This window comes from Passer domesticus, chromosome 21, assembly GCF_036417665.1.
Source record: "Passer domesticus isolate bPasDom1 chromosome 21, bPasDom1.hap1, whole genome shotgun sequence".
NCBI classification, from domain to species: Eukaryota; Metazoa; Chordata; class Aves; order Passeriformes; family Passeridae; genus Passer; species Passer domesticus.
The window spans coordinates 6828838-6856441 of NC_087494.1; the positions used below are offsets into that span (position 1 = coordinate 6828838).

At 48.4% G+C, this 27604-nt stretch overlaps 2 protein-coding genes and 2 long non-coding RNA genes across 4 annotated transcripts in view; all 4 read left to right on the top strand.

The window, feature by feature from the left end:
• Nucleotides 1–27604, top strand: part of LOC135284517 (zinc finger protein 271-like) — a 523404-nt gene that overhangs the window by 196260 nt on the left and 299540 nt on the right. The window lies entirely within an intron of this gene.
• On the top strand, nt 1791–2541 carry LOC135284610 (uncharacterized). The gene is made up of 2 exons (XR_010349873.1): nt 1791–2006; nt 2117–2541. It is a non-coding gene; the product is annotated as an uncharacterized LOC135284610 (long non-coding RNA).
• Nucleotides 16638–17414, top strand: LOC135284491 (olfactory receptor 14J1-like; the record flags this gene model as incomplete). Its single annotated transcript, XM_064396023.1, has 1 exon — nt 16638–17414. A coding segment is annotated over one exon (777 nt), but the record flags the coding sequence as incomplete, so codon positions are not given.
• Nucleotides 19771–20374, top strand: LOC135284617 (uncharacterized). The gene is made up of 2 exons (XR_010349882.1): nt 19771–19921; nt 20051–20374. It is a non-coding gene; the product is annotated as an uncharacterized LOC135284617 (long non-coding RNA).

The following is a 27604-nucleotide window of genomic DNA, read 5'->3' on the forward strand; positions in this document are numbered from 1 at the left end:
AAAACTTCTCTTCATCCATTCTTGAAATCATCTTCATCTCTGACAACAGAGGTCTTCTTCTTTCCGTGAGGGCAACAGGTCTCATCAGTCTTGCCGGTTTCAATGTTCAAACTTCTCATGGGATCACAGCTACTTCAACATTTGCTTACTTTAGCATGGAGGCCTTTGCTGAACAAGTAATCTCCCCATATTTTTGATGAAATATAGGGAAAAAGAGAGCCTGATGTATCAATTACATCTTTCTCCATAGCTTTACAAGAGGATTTCATCCTCAAGATCAAGGACATCTCCTCATCCCTCCCATCTGGGACTCAACTTCCTCCTCACTGATCTCAGTTCCTCCTCTATGTGCCTGCACTTTGTCCTTTTCTCTCACTCAAGGGAGGATGGAAGCACTGAAAGAGTTAATATCTCTCCTGGGGCCTGCAGATGGTTCCGTGACCCCGGCCGGGCTGGGTCCTTGCAGCCGGAGCTGTTTTACCATGGAGGTTTCTGCAGCGGCTGTGCTGGGGCTGTGTCAGGATGGGCCGTGCTGGGGCAGGGCCAGGATCTCAGCAGCCAGGCCAGAACACAGCAGCAGCACGGCCGGGGCCCATGGCTTCTTCTCCCCCTGCCCAGGGCTTGCAGGTGAACCCCAAGGGTGGCAGAATCTTGGCCGAGCCGGCCCGGCCGGGGCTGCTCCTGGGGCCCAGTGGATCCTGGCTGGGCCCGGGCTGGCGGCGGGGCAGGGCTCGGTAGCGCCCAGGTGTTGGCAACCGCAGCCATGGCCCGGCCCGGCCTCGGCCCCGCAGCCTCCCCTGCCCTGCCCGGCAGCCGATGGGGCCTGGGGGCTCCCTGGGAAGGGGCCCGGCCCCACGGCAGGAGCCGCCCGGCCCGGCCTGGCTGAGACAGGGGCTGGGCCAGCCTTGTTACCTCTTTGCTGGCCAGAAGGGAAAGAGACCATCCCAGGCTTCTTCGTCTTTAACATGTGTCCTCTCAGAGGCATGTACAGTTTCCTTCGTGGTTTAACAGTTTCTCAGTTCTCAAAGCTGATTACTGATTTGTTGTTTTCTGTCAGACATGGAGGAAACTGCTAGCAGCTTCTCTTAGGACATCACTTCCATGATGCAGAACCACCACAACAGCAGAGAGCACAGAGTTCCTTTGTCCATATGTAGTGGTCATGAGCCCAAGGCCTCAAAACCCTACCTTGGGAGATCTTTGGGCTGCCTCCAAGGTGTTTTCAAATGAAAACATTCAGCTCAGAGTCTAACAAAATCACCAGAGTACAGGGCCAGCCTGACCTGACTGTCCTGGCTACTCTTGTTTTGGAGCAATCTTTGGATATATGGAATTTGGGAGGCCGAATTCTAATTTTGGCCATGGAGCCTGGACATGAATGATGGTTTTTTTCCACAGGAATTAAGGAACAGAGCCCCACTGTTTCCTGGGCAGAAAAGAGGTGACCACCAGAGGCCAAGGCCAGCCAGAGCTGGCAGATTTTGTTCTAGGAGATACCTTTGCATATGGGAAATTTTTTCAGGACAGTACCAATTTTGGCAGTGGGCATCTGAAAAGAGGGACACTTCTTTTCCATAGCAAGGAAAGCATGGAGCCCCAGTGCTGCAGGAGCTGATGAGAAGCAGCCCTTGACATCCCAAGATCAGCCAGACCTGTCAGGTGGCCCCTGGGAGGCCAAGCCAGCCAGACCTGCTCCATGTTCCTTCGGTTCCATGGGGCCCTACAGTGTCCCAATGGTCCCTTGCTTCCATGAGGCCCTGAGGTGTCATAATGTCCCCTTGGTGAAACGAGACCCTGAAGAGTCAGAATGGTCTCCATGGGTCCACCAGGCCCCACAGAGTCACAATGGTCTCTGGGTTCCATGAAGCCCCGCTGTGTCACCATGGCCCCTTGGTTCCATGGGCTCCAGTGGTGCCACAATGATCCCCTTGGTTCCATGAGGTCCCTTCCCACAGTGTCCCAGTGATCTCCATGGGAAGGAAAGAACCAAGCCCCAGTGTTGCAGGGTATCCTGGTTTGCCAAACAAATTGTATTCTATTTGCCAACTGTATGGCAGTTGTCTTCTGTTTAGTGGGAAGTTTTCCTTATCTCTTCCACAACCAATCCTCCCTCCAGGCAGGCATCTGCTGATAACAGACTATTGAATATCACTGCATGACTGATAAGAACTACAGCATCCCATTGTGAGATGATCCAGCCAGAGGGATGAGCCAAGCATTCCTACCCAGATACAATCCTGTGCTTCTGGAACACCAGCATGGCTTTCTCCACTGGAATTCCCAGAGGAGCAGCTGCCTCTTCCACTGGATCTTCAGAGGAAGACTACACCCTTTTCTACAGGATCTGTGCTCCAACAGAACCACACCTGACACTCCAGGAGGACTGCAGCCACATTTTCAATTGGACTGCTACCAGCACCCTGACCAACAGGGTGTCGAGTTGTGTTCTGACTCTGTCAGTCTTATTTTAGTTTACTGCATTGTTTATTTTATCTTTTTATTTTCTTCCCTATTAAAGAACCGTTATTTCCTGCTCCTGTATTTTTGCCTGAGAGCCCTTAATTTAAAATTGATAGCAATTCTGAGGGGGGGTTTACATTTTCCATTTCAGGGGAAGTTTCTGCCTTCCTTAGCAGGCACCTGTCTTTCCAAACTAAGACAGATTTTGGCACCCAACGTGAGGCTCAAGGGCATAGAAACAAAAAGGGAACAACAGTTCTTGAATAATGTAATTTTTTGTGCTGCTATAGAAACCTCATTAACCGACACCATGTGGTCCAGCTTACCCTGTTTTGGGTGGCATGTGATCGTGGCTGTATTTCTCCCATTTGCAGGCCCTTGTCTAAACATGGGTCCTGTAACCAAGGCTACTGTGGCTGCTATCTGGTTTGTTTTATGGGTGAATAAGGTGAGGAATTAATGGATTTTTAACTTCCTCTGGAAAGCAGGCACATGGATTCACACCTATCACACACTACCTGTATGCTTTTGGGGTTACTTTAATAATGGCACCTGCTTTAAGGAAATTACACTGGGGGAAATTTTCTCCCAACCCTTTAACCATCTCTTTGGGTGTGCCCCACCAGTTTTTGAAGGGTTCAGTTCCACTCTAAATACTGTTTGATATCAAACAGTGGCTGGTGTTGCTGATAGGCCTGTTCTATTTAGCTTTTAGAGAGAAGGGAAGATTAACCTGGATAACCACCCTGACACCTACCCCAGAACCTGACACACGGCACCAGAGCCTAGGGATGCTGCTGCCCCAGAGCCTGACCCTGCCCCACAGCCCACCCCAAGTATGAACTACCCAGACTGAGTGGGGGGTCTGGTGAAGGAGATATGTGAGTGGGCCAGATGCTGAAGGAGTACACTTCCCCAGCTGGTGAGAAGCCCTCCCCTTGCCTCAAAGACCGAGAGTCCAGTAGTGCAGCAGTGGAACCCACAGATGTTACAACTCTCCAGGTTCCAGCTGAACTGCAAAGACAGTCACAGCCAGCAGCAGTTGCCCCTGTAGGAACAAGGAGATCTAAGATGAAAGCAGAGCACCCAGATAGGGAAGGGCCCTCACAACCCACAGGGGAGCCAGAGGTTGCAATCATCACCGAGTCCCTGATGTACGAAAGTCTCCGTAATCTGCACAAAGACTCTGTACAACAGGGACGTGAGGCTTATACAACCTGGCTGCTTCAGGTCTGGGACCTTATGGGTACAGGCATGCACCTGGATGGTAGTGAGGCAAGGAATCTGGGACCCTTGACCTAGAACTCAGGTATGAATCAGATTTTTGTAAGGGAGCCAGGGTCCCTTTCCCTTTGGGAGCAGCTTTTAATTAGTGTCAGAGAGAGGTTTGTCCACAGGGAGACAATGCAGGAGCACCACCATAGAATGTGCTGGAAGACTCTTGAGGAAGGGATCCAACAGTTGAGAGAAGTGGCAGTATTGGAGATACTCTTTGGGAGGGATGGACGGCATGATAATGACCCCGACAAGGTCAGGTGCACAGGGGAATTGTTGTGGAGTTTGGCAAATCTGGGGCCATCTCAATACACCACCTTCATTGCAATGATTAATGCCGATACCAACCGAGAGACAGTGGGCTCTATTGCCAACAAGCTCAGAAATTATGAGAGTGTGATCAATGGCCCAATGCAGGCTCATGTCTCTGGTGTGGTCAAGGACCTCAAAGAAGAGTTGAGGAAGGTGGTGAGGGAGAAGGTGAGGAGGAACAGTTCCCACATCGCACCAGTGCGAGTCACAGGCCCCAGAGTCAGAGCCCAACGTTCCCCAGCTAGAGAGAGAGGGTGCACCCCATGAGCTGACCTATGGTTCTTTCTGCATGACCATGGGGAAGACATGGGAAGGTGGGATGGGAAACCTACTTCTGTCCTGGCAGCATGGATGTGTCAGCTCAAGGAGGGAAACTCTAACAGAGAGAACTCCAGTAAAATGAAGGTAGCCTCAGCCTCCCATGACCGAGCTGCTGAGTATGATCTGTCAGATCCCCTTGAAGGTACCTCTATCATGTATGTCCAAGAAAGAAATAATAACCAGGGTTAGAGGGGCCCTGCCTTTAGCCGGGGAGAGGCACGGGAAAACTGGATCTTTTGGATGGGGTGGATCCGATGGCCTGGCACATCAGAACCACGAAAATATGATGCCTTACTGTTGATACTGGTGCGCAGTGTACCCTGACACCACTGGGACATGTGGGGACAGAGCCTGTTTCCATTGTGGGGGTGATGGAGGGATCACAGCAACTGACCCTGCTGGAAGCCCACGTGAGCCTTACTGGGAAGAAGTGGCAGAAACATCCTATAGTGACTGGCCCAGAGGCCCCGTGTATTCTGGACATAGACTTCCTCCGGAACGGCTATTACAAAGACCCAAAAGGACTCAGATGGGCTTTTGGCATAGCTGCTGTAGAGGCAGAGAACATTAAGCAGATGAACACTCTGCTTGGACTGTCTGAAAACCCATCTGCATTAGGACTCCTGAAGGTAGAAGAGCAACGAGTGCCAATTGCCACCTTGACAGTGCACTGCCGAGAGTACCGAATGAATCGAGATGCTGTGATCCCCATCCACAGAATGATCCGTGAACCGGAGAGCCAAGGAGTGGTCAGCAAAACCCACTCAACCTTCAACAGTCCCATCTGGCCTGTGCACAAGTCTGACAGATAATGGAGATTGACTGTGGACTATTGTGGCTTGAATGAAGTGACTCCACCACTCAGCGCTGCTGTGCCAGACATGCTGGAACTCCAGTATGAGCTGGAGTGCAAGGCAGCTATGTGGTATGCCACTATTGACATTGCCAACGTGTTTTTCTCCATTTCTCTGACAACAGAATGCAGGCCTCAGTTGGCTTTCACCTGGAGGGGTGTGCAGTACACCTGGAACCAACTGCCCCAGGGGTGGAAGCACAGCCCCACCATCTGCCATGGACTGATCCAGACTGCCCTGGAAAAGGGTGAAGCTCCAGAACACCTGCTGTATATTGATGACATCATTGTGTGGGAGAACACAGCAATGGAAGTGTTTGAGAAAGGAGAGAGGATCATCCAGATTCTGCTGGAAGCCGGCTTTGCCATCAAGAACAAAGTCAAGGGACCTGCCCAAGAGATCCAGTTCCTGGGAGTAAAGTGGCAAGATGGACGGCGTGAGATTCCAACTGAGGTCATCAACAAGACCACAGCAATGTCTCCACCAACTAGCAAGAAGGAAACACAAGCTTTCCTAGGCACCGTAAGTTTTTGGAGAATGCACATTCCTGAGTACAGTCAGATCGTGAGCCTTCTTTACCTGGTCACCCGCAAAAAGAACCATTTCAACTGGGGTCCTGAGCAGCAACAAGCCTTTGCCCAGATTAAGCAGGAGATCACTCATTCCGTAGCTCTTGGCCCAGTCAGGACAGGACCAGATGTGAAGAACATGCTCTACTCTGCAGCTGGGAACAATGGCTTGTCCTGGAGCCTTTGGCAGAAGGTGCCTAGGGAGACTCGAGGCTGACCACTAGGATTTTGGAGCCAAATCTACACAGGGTCCGAAGCCAACTACACTCCCACAGAGAAGGAAATCTTGGCCACCTGTGGAGTTCAAGCTGCCTCAGAGGTGATTGGCACGGAAACACAACTCCTCCTGGCACCCTGACTACCAGTGCTGGGGTGGATGTTTAAAAGAAAGGTTCCCTCTACTCACCACACCACCGACGCCACACGGAGCAAATGGATTGCCGTCATCACACAGCGCGTCTGTATCAGAAACCTGAATCGCCCTGGGATTTTGGAGGTACTTACAAATTGGCCCGAAGGTGAAAACTTTGGTCTCATCGATGAAGAGGAACAAGGACCAGTGACATGTGCTGAAGAAGTGCCACCATACAACCAAGTGCCAGCAGAGGAAACATGCTATGCTCTTTTCACTGACGGTTCCTGTTGCATGGTAGGGATGAACCAGAAGTGGAAAGCAGCCGTATGGAGCCCACACAACAGGTTGCACAAGCTACCGAAGGAGAAGGTGGATCGAGCCAACTTGCTGAACTCAGAGCTGTTCAGCTGGCCCTGGAACATTGCTGAGAGAGAAGTGGCCAAAGCTCTACCTTTATACTGATGCATGGATGATAGCCAATGCTCTGTGGGGCTGGCTTGGAAAGGTGGAAAAAGGCCAACTGGCAGCAAAGAGGAAAGCCAGTCTGGGCTGCTGATGAATGGAAAGTCATTGCCACTTGGGTAGAAAATCTATCAGTGAAAGTCCATCACATAGATGCCCATGTCCCCCTGAGTCGGGCTAATGAGGAACACCGAAACAATGAGCAGGGAGATCAGGCAGCAAAAATAGAGGTGTCAAAGATAGACTTAGATTGGCAACCTAAGGGGGAGTTGTTCCTAGCTCAATGGGCCCATGATGCCTCAGGTCATCAGGGCAGAGATGCCACCTACAAGTGGGCACGAGATCGAGGGGTGGATTTAACCATTGACAGTATTTCTCAGGTTATCCATAACTGTGAGATGTGTGCTGCCATCAAACAGGCCAAGTGAGTGAAGCCCCTGTGGTATGGGGGGCGGTGGTCCATGTACAAGTATGGGGAGGCCTGGCAGATTGACTACATCACACTGCCCCAGACACACCAAGGCAAGCACTGTGTGCTGACCATGGTGGAAGCCACCACTGGATGGCTGGAGACCTATCCTGTGCCTCAGGCTACTGCCCAGAACACCATCCTGGGCCTTGTAAAACAAGTCCTGTGGAGGCATGGTATCCCTGAGAGGATTGAGTATGACAATGGGACTCATTTCAAGAACAGCCTTATCAACACCTGGGCCAGAGAACATGGTATTGAATGGATATATCATATCCTCTATCATGCACAAGCTGCCAGGAAAGTTGAATGGTGTAACAGAATACTTAAGACTACCCTGAAGGCACTTGGTGGGGGTGTGGTGTTTATGAGTGTCCCAGGACAAGGGAAGAGATGAATCTGACTCCATATTCTTAGAAGGCTTATATATTATATTATATTATATTATATTATATTATATTATATTATATTATATTATATTATATTATATTATATTATATTATATTATATTATATTATATTATATTATATTATATTATATTATATTATATTATATTATATTATATTATATTATATTATATTATATTACATTATATTACATTGTATTGTATTATATTATACTATATTATACTATATTATATTATATTATATTATATTACATTGCATTACATTACATTATATTATATTATACTACATTACATTACATTATATTATATTATATTATATTATATTATATTATATTACATTACATTACATTACATTACATTACATTATATTATATTATATTATATTATATTATATTATATTATATTATATTACATTATATTATAAAATTATATACTAAAACTATACTAAACTGTAAAGAAAAGGATACACCAGGAGGCTAGAAAGGAATGAATAATAAAAATCCATGACTCCTCAGAGAGTCACTCACTCACAGCTGGCTACGATTGGTCATTAAGTAAAAACAATTCACATGGAACCAATCAAACATGCACCTGCCACATTGCAAAGCAGCAAACACAGGAGAAGATAATCAGATCATTATTATTTACATTTTTCTCTGAGACTTCTCGACTTCCCAGGAGAGGAAATCCTGGCAAAGGGATTTTTCAGAAAATATCACAGTGACATGGGGGAACTTATAGAAACTGGGAAATGAACTTAGCAAAAGCCACTGGGATGGTCAACACTCAAGGGTCTATGAATTGAGCTGGTCCTGCCCAGTGTGAACCCCTGCACACAGTGGATGGGGATAAAGTCCCTGTGGTACATATGAAAGGTATTTTAGGAGAGACTATTTGGATTAATCTCACCTCAGGCAAAGACAAACCCATCCGTGGGATTGTTTTTGCTCAAGGACCTGGCTACACTTGGTGGGTAACGTAGAAAGATGGAGAAAGCCGTTGTGTACCACTGGGAAACCCAGTCTTAAATGAGAACTCTGTGTAAGGTTTCATTATGATGCAGATGGAAATAGAATAAGGGGTGGATAATGTCCTGGATTGCAAAGTAATGTGTGTGTTCTATTCCCATCTGTTAGAGGTGGGGCAGTTATCTTCTGTTAATTGGGAAGTTTTTTTATCTTTTCCACAGCCAATCCTCCCTCCCGGGAGACATCTGCTGTTAATGGGCTATTGAATATCACTGCATGACTGATAAAAATTGCATCATCCCACTGTGAGATGCTCCGCCCAGAGGGAGGAGCCAAGCATTCCTTCCTGGATATAATCTGAGATTTTAGAACATCAGGACAGCCTTTTCCACTGGATTCCCAGAGGAAATCCAGGCCCATCTACACCACTACTGGGTCTTCAGAGGAAGACTACAGCCTTCTACAGGATCACTGCTCCAACAGAACCACACCTGCCTCCAGAAGGACTGCAGCCACCATTTGAATTGGACTGCTACTAACACCCTGACCCACAGGGTGTCAGGTCGTATTCCAACTCTATCAGTGTTGTTTTGTATTATTGCATTGTTTTTTTTTTTTTCTTCCCTAATAAAGAACTGTTATTCCTGCTCCCACATCTTTGCCTAAGAGCCCCCCCTTAATTTCAACAATTCAGAGGGCAGGGGTTTACATTTTCCATTTCAGGGAAGGCTCCTGCCTTCCTTAGCAGATGTCTGTCTTTTCAAACCAAGACAAGGGGAAGGGTTCAAAGCTGCAGTTATAAAGCAAATAAAGTTTGAAGGAACAAATAAAATAGAAATTGGGGATGTTCTATTAGTTCCAGAAGCAGGGTGAAATTTATTAAAACAGGATTTACAGGTGCAGTTTGGCATTGGAGTAGTCCCAGAGAAAGGGAAAATGGTAGTTAAGCTTCTCCATTTAAGGGAAGAAGATGAGGAGAAAATTCACGAGATGGTGTGGGCAAAACCAAAAAAAATGAGGTAAATTAAACATGAAACATATAGTAATAAAAATAGTTAATGAGAACCATCCAGCTCAGGTATGACAATATCCACTCTCCCTGGAAGGGAGACGAGGACTGCAGCCGGTGATCCAGGACTTACTTGAGGAGGGGACCTTAAAACCCATAATATGGGTGTGTTATGTTCCCCCATAACACACCCATATTATCAGTAAAGAAGTCAGATGGGACTTAAAGGCTTGTCCAAGATTTGAGAGAATGAACAGAAGAACTGTGAATCGATACCCAGTAGTGCCTAACCCCTATACATTACCGAGTAACATCCCCCCAGCACACCAGTGGTTCAGCGCGATAGACCTAAAGGATGCTTTTTGGGCGTGCCCACTGGCAGAGGAAAGTGGGTTATACTTACCTTTGAATGGGAGGACCCCAATTCTGGCAGGAAGCAACAGCTTTGGTGGACTAGGTTACCCCAAGGCTTTGATGAATCCCCAAACCTCTTTGGTCAAGCCCTAGGAGAAGTACTACAACTCTTCTCCATTAAACCTGAGATAAAACTCATCCAATATGTAAACTATTTGCTTCTCTCAGGACGGAAAGAAAAAGAAGTTTGGGAATCCACCACAGCATTGTTAACTTTCCTGGGGGACCAAGGACTTCGGGTATCAAAAAGGAAACTCCAGTTTGTAGAGAGGGAAGTAAAATACCTAGCACATGTGATTTGTCGAGGGATCTGGCATCTGAACCTTGAGAGAATTACGGGGATAGTCTCATTCCCACAGCCAAGAACTAAGAGGGAAATCAGAAGGTTCTTAGGCCTGGTGGAATATTGTGGGCTATGGATTGAAGGACACACGCAGGCCATCCGGTTTTTGTATGAAAAGTTAGTTGAAGAAGAAGTTGAAGGTGGGAAAAAGACGATGAACAAAAGTTTGAAGCTTTAAAGCAAAAATTAGTCAGTGCAGCAGCACTGAGTCTTCCTGCCTTAGACAAGCCCTTCTACATGTTTGTGGATATAGAAAAACGGGTGGCACATGGAGTGTTAGCTCAGGACTGGGGAGGATCCAGGAAACCAGTGGCCTATTTATCAAAATTAATAGACCCTGTCAGCCAGGGGTGGCCTATCTGCATTCAGGCGGTGGCAGTGACTGCCCTACTCATAGCAGAAAGTAAAAAATTGCCCTTTTGAGGGAAAATTGAAGATATATATCCCAAACTCACTAAGGAGTATCCTGAGCCAAAAGACTGAGAAATGGCTCACTGATTCCCAAGTGCTAAAGTATGAGGCCATCTTAATAGATAATGGTTTAGAGCTAATCGTGAGTAACCAACCCCACCCTGCCCAGTTTTTATATGGAGAACCAGGTGAGGAACTAATACATAATTGCCTAGAGGTTATAAACTATCAAACTAAAGTAAGAGAGAACCTAACAGATCAACCACTCCAAGGTGGAAAACAATTGTACATCCATGGATCTTCACAGGTAATAAAGGGGCACAGGGTATTGGTATGCTATAGTGGATGAAGGGTTGGTAGCCATAGAAAAGGGAAAGTTACCTTCCAATTGGTCAGCCCAAGCATGTGAGCTATATGCCCTAAAAGGAGCTCTGGAAATACTAGCACAGAAAGGGGGAACAACATATACACACTGAAAATACACTTTTGGAATAGTGCATAGCTTTGGAAAAATTTGGGAAGGGGCTATTAAATTCAAAAGGAAAGGGACTGATTCACGAAGAACTTGTTTTAGAAGTGTTAGAAACCTTAAAATTGCCAGAGGAAGTAGCAGTGATATGTGTTAAAGGACATCAAAAAGGGGCGACTCAGGAGGTGCGAGGGAGCAATTTAGCTGATTTAGAAGCTAAATATGCAACTGAATAAGAGACAGAAAAACTAATAATAGTATTAACAACAGTGAGAGAAATGCAAAAGGTTCCCATATTCAGTAGGACAGAAGAGGAAGAACTCCTTAAAATAGGAGCCAAGAACGATAACAAAGGGAAGTGGAAATTAGTAGATGGGAGGCAAATAATAATAAATCCCTTGCCAAGAAAATGCTAGAAGGCATACATGGAACAACACACTGGGGTACACAAGCACTAAGTGATCAATTTCTAAGGGATTTGGGCTGCATAGGAATTTTCAGAATAGCTAAGCAAGTAACTGAACTGTGTGTGATATGTCAACAAGTGAAGAAGAAAATCATGAGGAAAACACCCAGAGAAGGTGAGAACTAGCATTAAGGCCCTTTCAAAACATCCAAGTAGACTTTCCTGAGCTTCCCCAGATACAATGGTGGAACTTTTTGCCAGGGCTAGTAGATCACTTGACTCATCGGGTAGAGGTGGTACCCACTGTGAAAGCCAATACCAATGTTGTGAGTAAAACACTTCTCGAATAAATAATTCCCTGGTAAACAGGATTGATTCAGACCAGGGAACTCATTTCACATTGAAGATATTGCAGGAAGTTGTTCAGGCCCTGAGAGTAAAATGGGAATTACACACTCCATGGCATCCACAGAGTTCTGGTTGGATTGAGAGAATGAATCAAACTCTTAAAAGAGCTTTAGTTAAGCTAATGATTGAAATCCGTATGTCATGGATCAAATGTCTCCCATTGGCTATATTAAGAATTAGAACCCAACCCCAGTCAGATCAGGAGGTGACTCCCTATGAAATGATGTTTGGGTTACCCTTCCTGACCTCACCCCAGAAGGCTGCCACCTAGGAGGAAGGGGAAGCCAATGCCAAGAATTATGTTATGTCTATAGCACAAACCTTAGAAGAGCTAAGACACAAAGGGGCAATTCATCAAACTACCACCTGGATTTCAGAATCCATAATATTAATCCTGAGGACTGGGTAATGATGGAGAGGAGAACCTCTAACTCCTCAGTGGAAAGCTGCCTTTCAGGCACTGCTCACTACGGAATCGGCCGTGTGAACTGCAGAGCAGGGATGGACTCATGCCAACAGAGTCAAAGGCCCAGTAGAAGAACCCAAAGAGTGGACTATAACATCCAGGCCAGGTGAAACGAGATTGACTCTCAAGCAGAGACTGAGAGACAACCAGAAAGACACCAAGATGCCCAAAAAGTAGAGTCAAGCTTCCACCAACTAGCTTGAGAATTGTCTTCCTGTTTTAATGGGTGACAATAACCAGCATCTGTTGAGGGGAAGTGCACAAGGCACAGTAAAAGGTAATGGAACAGCTTCCTTAAGAAAATAAGACAAAGGAAGGAGGGCAAGACCAGGTTGGCCCCTTTGTTTGCTACAAGGAACGCTCCATAGCCCTGCTGCGGGTAGCAACCCCATAGGCATGGTAAGGTGGGGACAAAATGCCATACTGGATTTCTGTAATTCCTCAATTGTCTTTGAATTCAACAGGGACTAGAGGGCAGAACTGAGTTGGCCTCTGTACTCACCCCTAAGATACACTAACTATGGGTAGCAGCCACATAAGCACAGTAGATAGGAGTGAAACCATACTGGACCTCGATGATGCCCTTTTGTCTGTTACAAATAAGTGTGTCTAAGGAAAACCTGAGATTTTATTCTCCTGTTCCCACTGTCCTTGCCCACATCAACAGATGCTGGTATGACTCATTCAAGAGAAAGAGAAGTTTTTTTACTTAATTGTTTGAGAAAAATGACTTCTAGAAAAAGAAAATGGGGGTTTGTTGTAGATGAGTTATCCTACGGTTGACTCTTACAATTAAGGGGAGAATATTTAATATATGTTAAGAGAAGTTTTGTAGATGTATAGTTATCTTTCCCTTTCCCCTTGCATTGATATCACAGGATGGCTGTTGTAGTTTGGGCATTTGGGAGGGTTGGTTCATCACTATGGCAGTACCTGACCTTTAATCAAGATGTAAGAAAGTGATCTCCACCACCGGACAGTGAGGAAGGAGTCAATTTGACAAGACTTTGGGAGGGGCTAGAGGTAAAAAAGACAGAGCATCCATTTTTATAGATAAGCACACGGTGACTGAATCTTTGCTCCTGCACTGTGTTCTTTTCTTTATTCAGTCTTCTGTTGTATTTTGAAAAGGTCTTAGTAATGCATTTAAACTTTTGAAAGTAAAAATCGTTTGTCACATAGGGTTAGGGAATGTGGGGTAAGGCTGTCCACACTGGGTCACCTCTCAAAATACAACTTCTCTGACCTGGCCAGACCTTCTTAGGAGAGCCTCTGGATCAATACAAGTAATAGAATGCTGCAATCACCTCTTTTGTAAAGAGAACAGTAAGAAAATACACTAAAATTTAAAATAGAAATACATATGTAATAAATATTTAATAGGAACACATATTTCTTAGAAGTTATTGAAATATTTCTCCATAACTGCAGCAGGACACATTCCTGATGAAGTGCCACAGAGCAGAGGGAAATGAAGGCAGAGCCGTGGTTTGTCAGGACTTGTTTGATGCTAATAAGGCCCATGGTTCATTTGGAGCTGAGCCCTGGAACCTCAGGGCCTGAGAGGAGATTGTACAAACCTGTCCAGCAGTCAAAGTCAGAAGAAAACCCCAAAGTGTCTCAAGGCATGAATGGGTCCCACTAAGGTCCATCCCCAACATAGGCCCCTCATGGACTCCTTGGAGGAGAGAATTGGAAGCCAGGATGGCACAAAAACCACTCAAAGACTCAGTGTGAAAAGGAAAATTCAAAGTACTTTAAAAACCTTGAGTATTTCAAAGTATTAATGAGCCCCATGAATGTCAGTAGAAAGCTCTCAGGGGACTCATTAAAGCAGATAATTGGGGCCATGATTGCACAAACCACTCACAGAGTCTGTGTCAAAAGGGAAACCCCAAGTACCTTAAAATAACTGAAGTACCTTGAAGCATTAATGAGCCCCACTGAGTGTTCCTACTGACAAAGCCTCTCCAGGGACTAATTACAGCAGATAATTGGAGGCCATGATAGCACAAACTTCTCAGAAAGTCAAGGTAAAAGCAAAACCCAAAGTCCTTTGAAAAACCTGCAGTTGCTGGGAGCATTCAGGAGCCCCCAGGGCCACTGCTGAGCAAGGCTCCCCAGGGACTCCTTCCAGCAGATCCTTGAGGCCACTGGGATGTGGGCTAGGGGGGGATGCTGAGGGCAGGACAAGGGGCTGACAGTGCCCAGCCTGGCTGGGGCTGTGCCAGGAGGCCCCAGGGCCTCAGGACAAGGTGTCTCCTCCCAGCCCTTGCTGGCACAGACCCTGCTGTGCCTCAGGCCACCAAGACTTGGCTTCTCTTTGTCCCCACCTGGCATCACTGCCTCCAGTTCTCTACTCTGCCTGGGGCCTGGAGACACTTTCTCAGTGATGTCTCTCAGTGGGACCCATTAAAAGTCCAAGAAACTTTGGAGTTGGATTGTGACTTGGAGTTCTGGAGAGGTTTCTTCAGCTGCCTCTCAGGGACTGATGTTCAGGGCCTGAGCACAAAGCCCCAGAGGGTCATTAAAGTCCTGGTGCTGTGTCTGTGCTGCTGAGCTGGGCTGGGCTCCTGGCACAGAGGCAGCTCCTGGGAAGCAAGAAGAGCTTCAAAAGTACATTTCTCTTGATGAGCAGCTCTTCTGCCAGCCCAGCAGGGTTGGGGCATTGCCTGCAGCCACCCCGGGCACAGCCCAGAGGCACAGAGAGCTTCAATCAGTCAGAGCTGGGAAGGTGCTGAGAAGTGCCTGGGGCAGAATCACTGGCAGCCCTTGGCACAGGAACCTCTGGCTGCAGGATAATACAGCTGCAGCTCCTGGAGCCATCTCCTAAAGCTGGAACATCCCAATGCCTACAGACTCTGTGAGTACAACTCTGAGTATTTCTGAGGCAGGGGAGATGAAATGCTCATGAAGCTCTGACATGCTGAGGTGTTCCGATCAGTCATAGAATATTTTCAAGACAAGGATTTTGATAAATATGAGGAAATGTCATAAAACTTTGCATTCAGTTTCATACTCTTGGAGAATGGCAGGAAGGGGAGATAAATATTCAAGGTGGAGTATGAATTAGTTACGAATAATTGTATTATTATGAATTAGAATTTAATTATTAGTTATGAAATTTGACAAGCGCCTGAGACATCTGAACTGTTGTTTTTAGTGTTCAATAGGTTCACAGGAGATCCCTGATGTGCTCTCAGCCACTGTGCCTATGGACAGCAGCAGCATCACCTTTGCTGGACCCATCAGGCTCAGTCTGAGCTGTCCTTTCTCCAAGCTGCAAACAGAACCTGCCCCCAGCCAGTGCCCTGCAAACAGGCAGGGTTCTGTAGGGCCAGGGAGAGTGCACAGAGATTTGGGGTCTGTGAGTGCTGGCAGGGAGTGATCAGGCACAGGGAAACACCTGTAGGAGGAAAATCTCCAGGGAGCAGAGAGAAGATCAGGGAAGGAGAGAAAACAAAACCCAGAAATGCTGTAGCAGGGAGAGTTCAGAGATGTCCACAGGATCCCCTTCAGTGCAGCCCCTCCCTCTGAACAAGCCCCCTCCCTCCTGTCCCCCAGCCAAGCCTCTGTGAGTTATAAGATTGATGGGGAAAGGCAGAGGTGTTGTGACACTGAAAATGCTGCTGGGTTGGTGAAATGAGAAAAGCCCTTGTCTACAAATGTGGAGCTGGGCTGTGGTGGATCCATCTGCTCTCAGCAGTACCTGGTGACATTTTAGGGGAAGCAAGGGAAGGTGATCACCCTCCATATGACAAAGGTTAAGGCCCAGAGAAATTCTAAATAAGTCAGAATGACAGACCATCTCCCTCAGTCTCCACGCATCACTTTGCCTCACAGAACTTGGTGTTGTCCCTGAGTGCAGAAACAATGTTGAGGGTGTAGCATACCCAAGAATACCATGAGAGACATGTGGGGAGCTCAAAAAGAAAACCTCATAACTATTAAACATAGAAACCTCTTAATTTATAATTAAATTAATCTGTGTGTGCTACAGAGGAGGGTGTATGCAAAATGGCTTTGATTTTGGTTACAGGTATCTCCTCTAACTCTTCACTCTACTTTTCTCCATGAACAGGTCCCCCTGTGCAGCCCCAGCAAATGTCCAACAGCAGCTCCATCAGCCACTTCCTCCTGCTGGCATTGGCAGACACGCGGCAGCTGCAGCTCCTGCACTTCTGCCTCTTGCTGGGCATCTCCCTGGCTGCCCTCCTGGGCAACGGCCTCATCATCAGCGCCGTAGCCTGCGGCCACCACCTGCACACGCCCATGTTCTTCTTCCTGCTCAACCTGGCCCTCAGCGACCTGGGCTCCATCTGCACCACTGTCCCCAAAGCCATGCACAATTCCCTCTGGAACACCACCACCATCTCCTACACAGGATGTGCTGCTCAGGTTTTTCTGCTTATCTTCTTCCTTGGATCAGAGCTTGCCCTCCTGACCATCATGTGCTACGACCGCTATGTGTCCATCTGCAAACCCCTGCACTACGGGACCCTCCTGGGCAGCAGAGCTTGTGCCCACATGGCAGCAGCTGCCTGGGCCAGTGGCTTTCTCACTGCTCTCATGCACACGGCCAATACATTTTCCCTGCCCCTGTGCCATGGCAATGCCCTGGGCCAGTTCTTCTGTGAAATCCCACAGATCCTCAAACTCTCCTGCTCCAAATCCCTCCTCAGGGAACTTTGGCTTCTTGTGGTTGCTGGTAGTTTATCACTGTGTTGTTTTGTGTTCATTGTTTTCTCCTATGTGCAGATCTTCAGGGCTGTGCTGAGGATCCCCTCTGAGCAGGGACGACACAAAGCCTTTTCCACCTGCCTCCCTCACCTGGCTGTGGTCTCCCTCTTTGTCAGCACTGCAGTGTTTGCCTACCTGAAGCCCCCCTCCATGTCCTCCCCATCCCTGGATCTGGCCCTGTCAATCCTGTACTCAGTGGTGCCTCCAGCCCTGAACCCCCTCATCTACAGCCTGAGGAACCAGGAGCTGAAGGCTATGGTTTGGACACTCATGACTGAATGGTTTCGGAAACACTAAACTCCTGGCCAGTGTTTACAAATCAGTTGTAATAATAATTGTCTTTAATAATTCTTGGTTTCAGTTTGGAGGTTCTTTTTCTTTGTTTTATGTTTTAATGTTGTCCACAAAGAAATATCATTCTTAGTGCCATTTCACATTTTGTTTCTCTCCATCTTCCCTGTAGCCACAGACTGTGTCAATGAGGGGCTGCGCTCTCGGTGGCTTTAAAGGAACTAAAGGATCTCCCAGCAAAGTTTCCTGCAGAGATGCCCTTTTGTTGCCTTCTCTGGAGCTGCAGCAGCAATGTCTGTGTGCAGAGCTGGGGGCAGATCAGTGCTGGCACAGCAGCTGTGCCCAGCAGCAGCAGCAGCACTTGGTGTTGCCAGTGCTGCTGCCGTGGCCCTGCCCCACTGCCCTAGTGGCCCTGGTGTTGCTGCAGGGCCTGAGTGCTCTCGGGGCCGGGCACAGTCCTGGGGGTGGCAGTGCCGGGGCTGCAGCAGGGACAGGCCATGGGCACTGCTGGGGCAGCGCTGACACCTCAGGCCAGGCCCTGGGGGCTGCAGGCTCCTTGCCCAGGCTCTCTCAAGAACACGGCCAGGCCAATGCTCAGCACAGAAGAGCCCCAGGGTGAGCAGCCCCAGGCTGGCCATGGGCAGGCTGGGGGCAAACAGCATGGCTGGGGCTCTGCAAGGGCCTTGGGGGAGACGGGAAGGAGCAGCAGAGCAGGGGCTGATCCATCCCCAGGGTGCTGCACTGCCCAGGGCAGCGTCCCAGAGCATCCTCATGGAGCTGCCAACAACATCCCCCTCTGCAGCCCTGGCCTCTCCCCCAGCTCACACAGGTGCCGCATCCTTGCAGGCACAGCCACGGCAGCACTGGCTCAGGAGCCCCTGTTTGCATTGCACAGAGCAGGCGGGAGCACCCCCATGCTGCTGCTGTGGGGACATGAACCTGAGGGAGCACAAATGCCATCAGCCCCTGGGGCCACCAAGGCCTGAGGGACACCAGGGAAACCACTCAGCTTTGTCCTGGCCTCTGCAGGCAGCCAGAAAGTTTGTTCCCATCAGCTGGGAGTTTCCTGTGCCACTGCAGACGCTGTTGCTCAGAGCCAGGGCTGCCTGGCAGCCACCCCCAAACTGCCCCCAGCATTTCCTTCTTGGCTCCACCCTTGCTTTCTTTACTCTTCCCTTGTACAAATTTCTTCCTCTTGCCCACCCTTGTTCCCTCTACTGCAAACAGCCCATCCCTGTTTGTCCTTTCCTCTCTGGCCCCACTCCCCATTGCAGTTCCTGACTTGGCACCATAGGAACGTCCCTTGGGCAGCAGGATCATCCTCCAAGTGCTGCAGGAATTGTCTGCAGGCTCCTGCAGTGCCTCCTGCTGCTCCCTTGCCAGAGGCACCCCAGGCCAGGGGGGCACATCTGGGCTGCTGTGTCTGCCTGTGGGGCTCCCTGTTCTGGGCAATGAGGAGGAGCTGCAGAGGCTCTGCAGGACTGACAGGATGGGCTTTGGGGCTGGCAGGAGAAGCTGAGGCACCTGGGCTGCTGGAGCTTCTGAAGAGGAGGCCCAGGGCTCATCCTGCAACTGCTCCAAGGGTGGTTTCAGAGAATCACAGCATCAGCAAGGCTGGAAAAGACGCTGGATATCATCAAGTCCAACCTGTGCCCTGACACCGCCATGTCTCCCTGAACCTTCTTTTCTCCAGGATAAACAACCCCAGCTCCCTCAGCTGCTCCTTAGAGGATTTGTGTTCCCGACTCCTGACCAACCTTGTTGTCCTTCTCTGGACATGCTCCATTCCCTCCAAGACCTTCCTAAATTGGTCCAGAACTGGACACAGCACTCCAGGTGCTGCCCAACCAGTGCCAAGTGCACAGGGAAAGAACCACTGCCCTGCTCCTGCTGGCCACACCATTCCTGATCCAGGCCAGGATTCATTGGCCTTCTTGGCCACCTGGGCACACTGCTGCCTCATGTCCAGCCTGCTGTCCATCAGTCCCTGCAGGTCCCTTTCTGCCTGGCTGCTCTCCAGCCACTCTGTCCCCAGCCTGTAGTGCTGCAGGGGTTGTTGTGGCCAAAGTGTAGGACCCAGCACTTGGACTTGTTAAACCTCACCTTGTTGGATTTGGTCCCTGGATCCAGCCTGTCCAGGGGCCTGTGCAGAGCCCTCCTACCCTCCAGCAAAACAACACTCCCAGAAAACTGGTTGTCATAGCGATTCCATGAGGCCTCAGAGTGTCATAATGGTCTCCATGGTTCCATGAGGCCTCCCATTGTCACAATGTCCCTTTGGTTCCATGGGACCCCTTGGTGTCACAAAGTCCCATGGATCCTTGGGCCCCACAGTGTCACAATGGCACCGTGGTCCCCAAGGCCCTGCAGGTCACAGTGGATCCTTGGTTCCATGAGGTCTGGCAGTGCAGCAATGCTCTCCTGCGTTCTTACTGTCTTTTATACCTCCTATTCTCAGACAATAGGACACCTAGTAGATGAAGGGGAGTGGAAGTAGATATCCACTCGAGGAGGTAATAATAAAATCCCTCCTCACCCCCACTCCCCAGCCAGGTGACACTTCAGAACAGGTATGAGTCCCTGGATCTGGAGAGTCAGCCACATGATTTAGAAGAAAATTATCTGTCCATTGACCTTCCCAGTTATGATTCATCTCTAAGAAGGATTACCACCTCTAACATCAGAAAGGAAAGGAGGATAATCGTGGTGAGTGACTCCCTTCTGAAAGGAACAGAGGGCCCCATATGTCAACCGGACCCACCCCACAGAGAAGTCTTCTGCCTCCCTGGGGCCAGTGTACAAGATAATACTGAGAGACTGCCTGGGCTGATTTAGCCCTCTCATTATTAGCCACTGCTGATACTCCAGGCTGGCAGTGCTGAGATTGAAAAGGAGAATGTCAGGACAATTAAAAGATGATGCCAGCAGTTATATACAGACACAAACGCAATGGGACCACACCTGAATAGTGTCGTGAGCTATTTATTTAAGAAGCATCAGTCTCATTACATGGCTATGGCAATGGATAGATGCGAGCAGCTCGCTATCCAGACAGAAGGCCCAGGAAACTTAATGTTGCAACATAAGATAGTTTCAGACCCAGTTTCAGCCAATCACAGAGAGCAAAAGCATATTGACAGTAGTTCTATCCAACCACATGAAGCACGCGTAGCTTTGGTTAAAACAATAGCAACTTTTTCTCTCATACAATAGTTCATTTATAAAAGACAAAGCACAGAGCCCTATTCATATTTAACCTTCTAAATATTTACTAAAATATACTTTTTGCAACTTAGAATGCCAAACTACATAGCTTTATTGTTCTATTTCTCATGTCTTCACTACTGCTGATATCTCTTCTCTGCTGCTTTAGCATTTCACTGTCCTTACTGTCTCTGAGGCCTTTCTTTTTCCCAGCATTTCTAAAATCCTCTAATCCCATGGATTCTCACAATAGGGACTTCAGGGCATTGGTTCAGATAGTTAATAGGACTATTAGGGGGCACAGGTAGTCTTTTCTTCAGTCCTTCTGGTGGCGAAGAAGAACAGTGAAATGAATAGAAGACTCAAATTATTAACAAGTGGCTTAAGGGTTGGTGTTACCTGCAGAATTTTGAATTCTTTGATTATAGGGCAACTTTTAAAGCACTTGGTCTGCTGGAACCACATGGGCTCCATCTTTCTGTTAAGGCCAGAAGGTTTTTAGCTCATGAACTGGCAGATCTTGCTGAGGGAGCTTTAAACTAGGTTTGAAGGGGGAAAGGGATGCAGCTGGGCTGTCTGGAAGCAGGCCCAAGGGCAGTAAGCCTGAGTTAGGGGTGAAATCAGCAGCCCAGCTGAGGTGCATGGATACCAGTGCACGCACCATGGGTAACAAACAGGAAGAGCTGGAGGTCATGGTCCAACAGCAGAGCTGTGATGGAATTGCCATCACAGAAACGTGGTGGGATGATTCACATGGCTGGAGCGCTGCACTGGGTGGCTACAAGCTCTTCAGGAGAGTCTGGAAAGGGAGAAGAGGTGGAGGGGTAGCCCTTTATATTAGGGAGGGCTTTGATGCTATGGATGTTGAAAGTAATGATGAAGTTGAATGCCATGTGTGAGAATTAGGGGGAAGGCCAACAAGGCTGACATCCTACTGGGAGTCTGTTATTGTCCACCCAAGCAGTAAGAAGAGCTTGACAACTCATTCTATAAGCAGCTAGAGGATGTTTCTGGATCATCAGCCCTTGTTCTTGTTCGTGATTTCAACTTGCCAGACATTTGCTGGGAACTTAATACAGAAGAAAAAAGGCAGTCCAGGAAAATTTTTAGAGTGTGTGGAGGACAACATTTTGTCACAGCTGGTGGGTGGCCCACCAGGGGAGGTAATGCGTTAGATCTTGTTGTTTGCAAATAGAGATGGGCTGGAGGGAGATGTGGTGGTTGGAGGCCGCTTGGGGCAGAGTGATCACGAGATTATAAAATTATTGATATTTGGTGAAGTCAGGAGGAACATTAATAAGACTTTTATACTAGACTTTCAGAGGGCAGACTTTGGCCTATTTAGGAGGCTTATTCAAAGAGTTCCTTGGGAAGCAGCCCTTAAATGCAAGGGGGTTCAGGAAAAGTGGATGTGCTTCCAAACAGAGATCTTGAGGGCACAGGAACAGACTGTCCCTGTGTGCTGAAAGATGAGGTGATGAGGCAATCACCCAGCCTAGAGGTGGAGGGAGGTTTTGGAGGACATTAAGAATAAAAAGAGGATGAATCCTCTTTGGAGGGAGGGTCAGGTCTCTCAGGAAATATTTAAGAGGGCTTCAAGAGCATATAGGAAAAAAATCAGGGAGGCCAAACTAATTTTGAAATTAAAATGACAACGTCTGTAAAGGATAATAAAAAATGTTTTTACAAATATATTAATGGTAAAAGGAAGGGTAAGACCAACCTCTGTTCTATACTGGATGAGGGAGAGAACTTAGTAATTGCAGATGAGGAAAAGACAGAAGTGCTTAACACCTTCTTTGACTCAATCTTTGGTGGGAAGACAGCTTGTCCCCAGGACAACTGTCCTCTTGGGTTGGTTGATGGTATCAGGGAGGAGAATACTCCCCCCTTAATCCAGGAGGAGGCAGTCAGAGAACTGCTGAGCTGCTTGGACGTCCATAAATCCGTGGGCCCAGATGGGATCCACCCCAGGGTGATGAGGGAGCTGGCAGATGAGCTTGCCAAGCTGCTCTCCATCATTTACCAGCAGTCCTGGCTCACTGGGGAGGTTCCAGATGACTGGAAGCTGCCCAATGTGACACCCATTCACAACAAGGGTGGGAAGGAGGATCCTGGTAATTACAGACCAGTCAGCCTGACCTCAGTACCCAGTGAGGAAATGGAACAGTTTATACTGAGTGTCATCACCCAGCACTTCCAGCATGGCCAGGGTATCAGACCCAGCCAGCAGGGGTTCAGGAGGGGTAGGTCGTGTTTGACCAACCTGGTCTCCTTTTATGACCAGGTGACCCTCCTGGTGGATGCAGAACAGGCTGTGGATGTGTCTATTTGGACTCCAGCAAGGTCTTTGGCACTGTCTGCCACAGCACACTCCTGGAGAAGCTGCAGCCCGGGGCTGGGGCAGGAGCACTCTGGGCTGGGTTCAGAACTGGCTGCATGGCCGGCCCAGAGACTGCTGGTGAGCGCTGCTGCATCCAGCTGGCAGCCAGGCACCAGTGCTGTCCCTCAGGGCTCTGTGCTGGGGCCAGCTCTGTTCAATATTTTTATTGATGACATGGATGAGGGGATTGAGTCTTTCATTAGTAAATCTGCAGATGACACTGAGCTGGGAGCGTGTGTCCATCTGTTGGAAGGTAGGAGGGCTTTGCAGGGAGACCTGGAATGGTTGGATGGATTGGCAGAGGCCAATAAGATGAAGTTTAATAAGTCCCAGTGCCCAGTCCTGCACTTTGGCCACAATAACCCCCTGCAATGCCAGAGGCTGGGGATGGTGTGGCTGGACAGTGCCCAGGCAGAAAGGGACCTGGGGGTACTGCTCGACATCCGGCTGAACATGAGGCAGCAGTGTGTCCTGGTGGCCAAGAAGGCCAATGGCTCCTGGCCTGGATCAGGAATGGTGAGGCCAGCAGGAGCAGGGAGGTCATTCTTCCCCTGCACTCAGCACTGGTATACTTGGCATTCTTCCCCTGTACTGGCACCATACCTCGAGTGCTGTGTTCAGTTCTGGGCCTCCCAATTTAGGATGGACATGGAGGGGCTGGAGCGTGTCCAGAGGGCAACAAGTCTGGTCTGCAACACAAGTCTTTTAAGGAATGACTGAGGGAGCTGGGGTTGTTTATCCCGGTTAAGAGGAGATTTAGAGGTGACCTTATCACTCTCTACAGGTTCCTGAAAGGTGGCTGAAGTCAGATGGGGTCAGTCTCTTTCTCCAGGCCACAACTGACAGAAACAGAGGACACAGTTCTAAGCTGAACCAAGAGAAATATAAATTGAATATTAGGAAAAAGTTTTTTAAAGAAAGGGTGATAAAGAATTGCATTGGTTTGCCAGGGAAGGTGGTGGATCTCGATGTGTTGAAAAAAAAGAGTAGATGTGGTACTTGGTGCCAGGGTCTAGTTGAAGTGTTAAAGCTGAGTTGGCCTTAATGATCTTGAAGGTCTCTTCCAACCCAGTAATTCTGTCATTCTGACATTCTGTGAATTGTTGATCCCAAAGGGCCCCTGCCAGCTCAGTCCCTTCTGCAATTCTCACCCTTTGGCTCAGCCTTTGTGTCCCCTCGAGGCGCTGGCAGAGCTGTTGGGGACAGGGCAGGAGCAGTGACAGCCCCAGCGTTCCCCTGTGTGTGACACCCCAGACAAAGAGGAAAAAAAAACAACCAAAAAACCCCAAGAAAAGCAACAAAAAAACCCAAATATACAAAAAAAGCCACCTAAACAGAAACAAAACCCAAATAAACAAACAATAAAATGCCAAAAGCCAACAAAAATAAACCAACATAAAGAAAAAAAAAAACCCAAACCAAACAAAAAAAACCCCAACCCCCCCCCCCACCCAGACAAAGAGGAAAAAAAACAATCAAAAATCCCCAAGAAAAGCAACAAAAAACCCCAAATATACAAAAAAAGCCACCTAAACAGAAACAAAAGCCAAATAAACAAACAATAAAACGCCAAAAGCCAACAAAAACAAACCAATATAAAGAAAAAAAAAAAACCCAACCAAACCAAACAAACAAAAAAAAACAAAACAAGAAAAAGGACTCGCCCCAGCAGAGCTGTTCCATCCTTCACTTGTCACACCTGCACTCACACAAGACATAGGGCTGCAAAAAAGGAGGATTCATTGGGCACATTTGTTGTAAAAGCAGGTTTAGGACAGGCTCTCAGCAGAACTGCTCTCAGCTGAGCCAAAAAGGCCCCTTTGGCAGCTGCAGGGCCATTGCAAATGCAGAGCCTCAGCCCACAGGGCAGAAAAGGGCTCTGAGCTCCCCTCCCCTGACACCAAACCCTGTTCCCAGGCTGCCTCACACACAGGATTCTTCTGCAGGACTGCACAAAGCTGAGAGTGGGCTCTGGCTTCTCCATGGTGCGTGTCCTAAAGCTGCCTGGGAGAAGAAATTTCGGGTCAGCTCGGCTGGCACAATCCCTCCTGGAACAGGGCACAGCGCCAGGAAGGGCTTTGTGTGCCAAGGCTTTGCTGCAGCCAAGGAAAGCTCCTGGCTCAGGGTCACCTTTGCTGCTCAGCCCGAGCCCCGAGTGCCCCAGCAGCAGCAGCAGCAGCAGAGAATGGCAGCATTGCCAGGGGCTGGCACAGGAGGGGAGATTTCCCCCTGGAGAGAGGCTCCTATTCCAGTTTTTGCATTAAGGCAGCTGCAGATTGTGAAATACAAAGCTGTGTTTTGTCTCAGGTACATACAGGCAATGTGTGTATTTGTGATTGTGATATGTGCGGAAACCCACCATGGGACAAATATAAAGATGAATTCTAATAAATAACTGAGGAAGTAAAGCATGGAAGAAGACCTTTGAACCTTTCCTTTGTTTGCAATTAACCTTTATAAGTCTTCAGTTGATTTAGGAGCATTTGAATTAAAGCTTTAAGGATGTTGCTGTTTGACAGAACTTTCTGCTTGTAGCTAAGCCTTAAAGAGTTTTGCAATAATAACCTTTTGAAGTAAAATTTTAGAATATTGCTTGTAGTAAGGATCTTTGAAATTATAGCTTTAGAATATATAAAAAGGAAACATGCTTATCTCAACACCTTAACATTGAAAAGCAGCTTGAGAAAGGAAGGTGAACATCAACTCAAGGACTGATAGTTTCGACCAAGGGAAGCTGGACATCACTTGTTATGAGATTTATAGTCCTTGCAATTAAAAGGTGAACCCACATCTGGAATCTGGACCTCACCAGCTGGAAGACTTCTTTCAGAAGCCAGACCCCACCATCTGGGGATACTCCTTTCTGGGATGCATCCTGAGAAAAACTGAATCACAATAGTGTATAGAATTGTCATGTAAAAATTGGGAATGGAAACTGCTGAGAAAGCTTATGAGTACCCCTATAAATATCTGTAAGCCCCAACTATCGGCGTGCAGTTGGAGGGAAAATTTTCCCCACTCTACCCAGTGCTGTTTTGCTCATACTTTACCATATTAATTAATAAATTGATTGCTGCTTGAGTATTGGCCTAGTCAAGCTTCTCATTTATAACAATATTTGCATAAAAAATCTATACATTTTTAGTAGCCAAGAAAATTAATGTTCTTTGGTTCTACGTAACACAATTCCCTTCCTTAATTAAAGTCTATTGGCTATTACTTTCTGCCTCTTTATGTTAATTAGTAATGTTTCCAGTAATTTTGTCATCTTTGTTTATCATCTTTTCCTCAGAGAGGGTCAAGGGAGAGCCCATTGGTGTCCATGGAGACATTTCTGGAGCTAATTTGGGGGACATTTGGGTCTGGGCAGGGAATTCAGAGAGAACTGGAGGGTCTGGAGGACACCTGGGGGAGCTGGGTGGGCACTTGGAGGGGCACTCAGGAATTCTGAGGGACAGTTCGGGGTCCAGGGGAGCACTTGGGGGTCCAGGGGGGCCCTTGGAGGTCAGGGAGGGGAATTTGGGGCCCTTCGGGGTCCGGGCAGGCCCTTGGGGGGCTCGAAAGGGGCTCTCTGGAGCGCGGGGTGTGATGGGAGTTGTAGGCACGGGTATAATACGGTTAAACGGGGCCGCAGAGCACCACTGGAGTTGTAGGCGCAGCTGCAATGGCTTTTGGCGATGGCGGGGCATGACGGGAGATGAAGTCCCGGCTTGAAGAGCGCTGTACCTGCGCCGCGGAGCATGATGGGAGCTGTAGTCCCGGAAGTGGCTGGACCGCGGTGTTTGGGGGTTCAGGAAGGCACTTGGGGAACACTTCAGGGTCCGAGCCACGAATTGAGGTCCTCGGGGGGAACGTAACTGGTTCGGGAATACCTGGGGGGCGCTTGGGGAGCTCCAACTGGGCTCTGTAGGGCGCGGGGCACGGCACGAGTTTTAGGTGCGGGACTGTGCTCTGAGGGGCTCTGGGGCCCCGGGGGATGAGAGGAGATGAATTCCCACAAGTGGCTGTGACAGGTATGTGTGGGGTTGGGAGCACTCAGGGGATCCGGGGACGCTTTTGCGGGGTCCCGAATGGGCGCTGAGGGGCACTGAGGGATCCTGGAGGGTCTGGGGGACCCTCACGGGACAGATGGGGGGCGGATACCGGGGTGGGGTCTGTGGAGAGTGGGGCATGACGGGCGTTGTAGTCCCAGCTCCAATGGGAGTCCATTGGGCCGTGGGGCATGACGGGAGTTTTATGCAAAATAGAAAATATGGCACTGACACCAGGCACCGCCTTCGACAGTCCCACACCGGTGCTGATTGGCAGCAGGTTTTGATGGGCGGGAGCCTCGGCAAATGGGAGGTGGTGGAGGCGGGAACAGCCCATTCACCCTCTCCACTCCCTCCCAGTACAGCCCCTGTGCCCCTTGAGTACCTCCCAATACCCATGAGTACATTCCCAGTCCTTCCCAGTTCCCCCCTGTGCCATGCATAGTATGCTCTAGTGTCCCCCAGTCCTCCCCACAATGTTCCCAGTATCCCCAGTTTTCTCTAGTATCCCCCAGTACTACTCCCAGTATGTCCCAGTGTGTACCCTTGCAGTCCAACTCAGTCTGCCCAGATTGCCC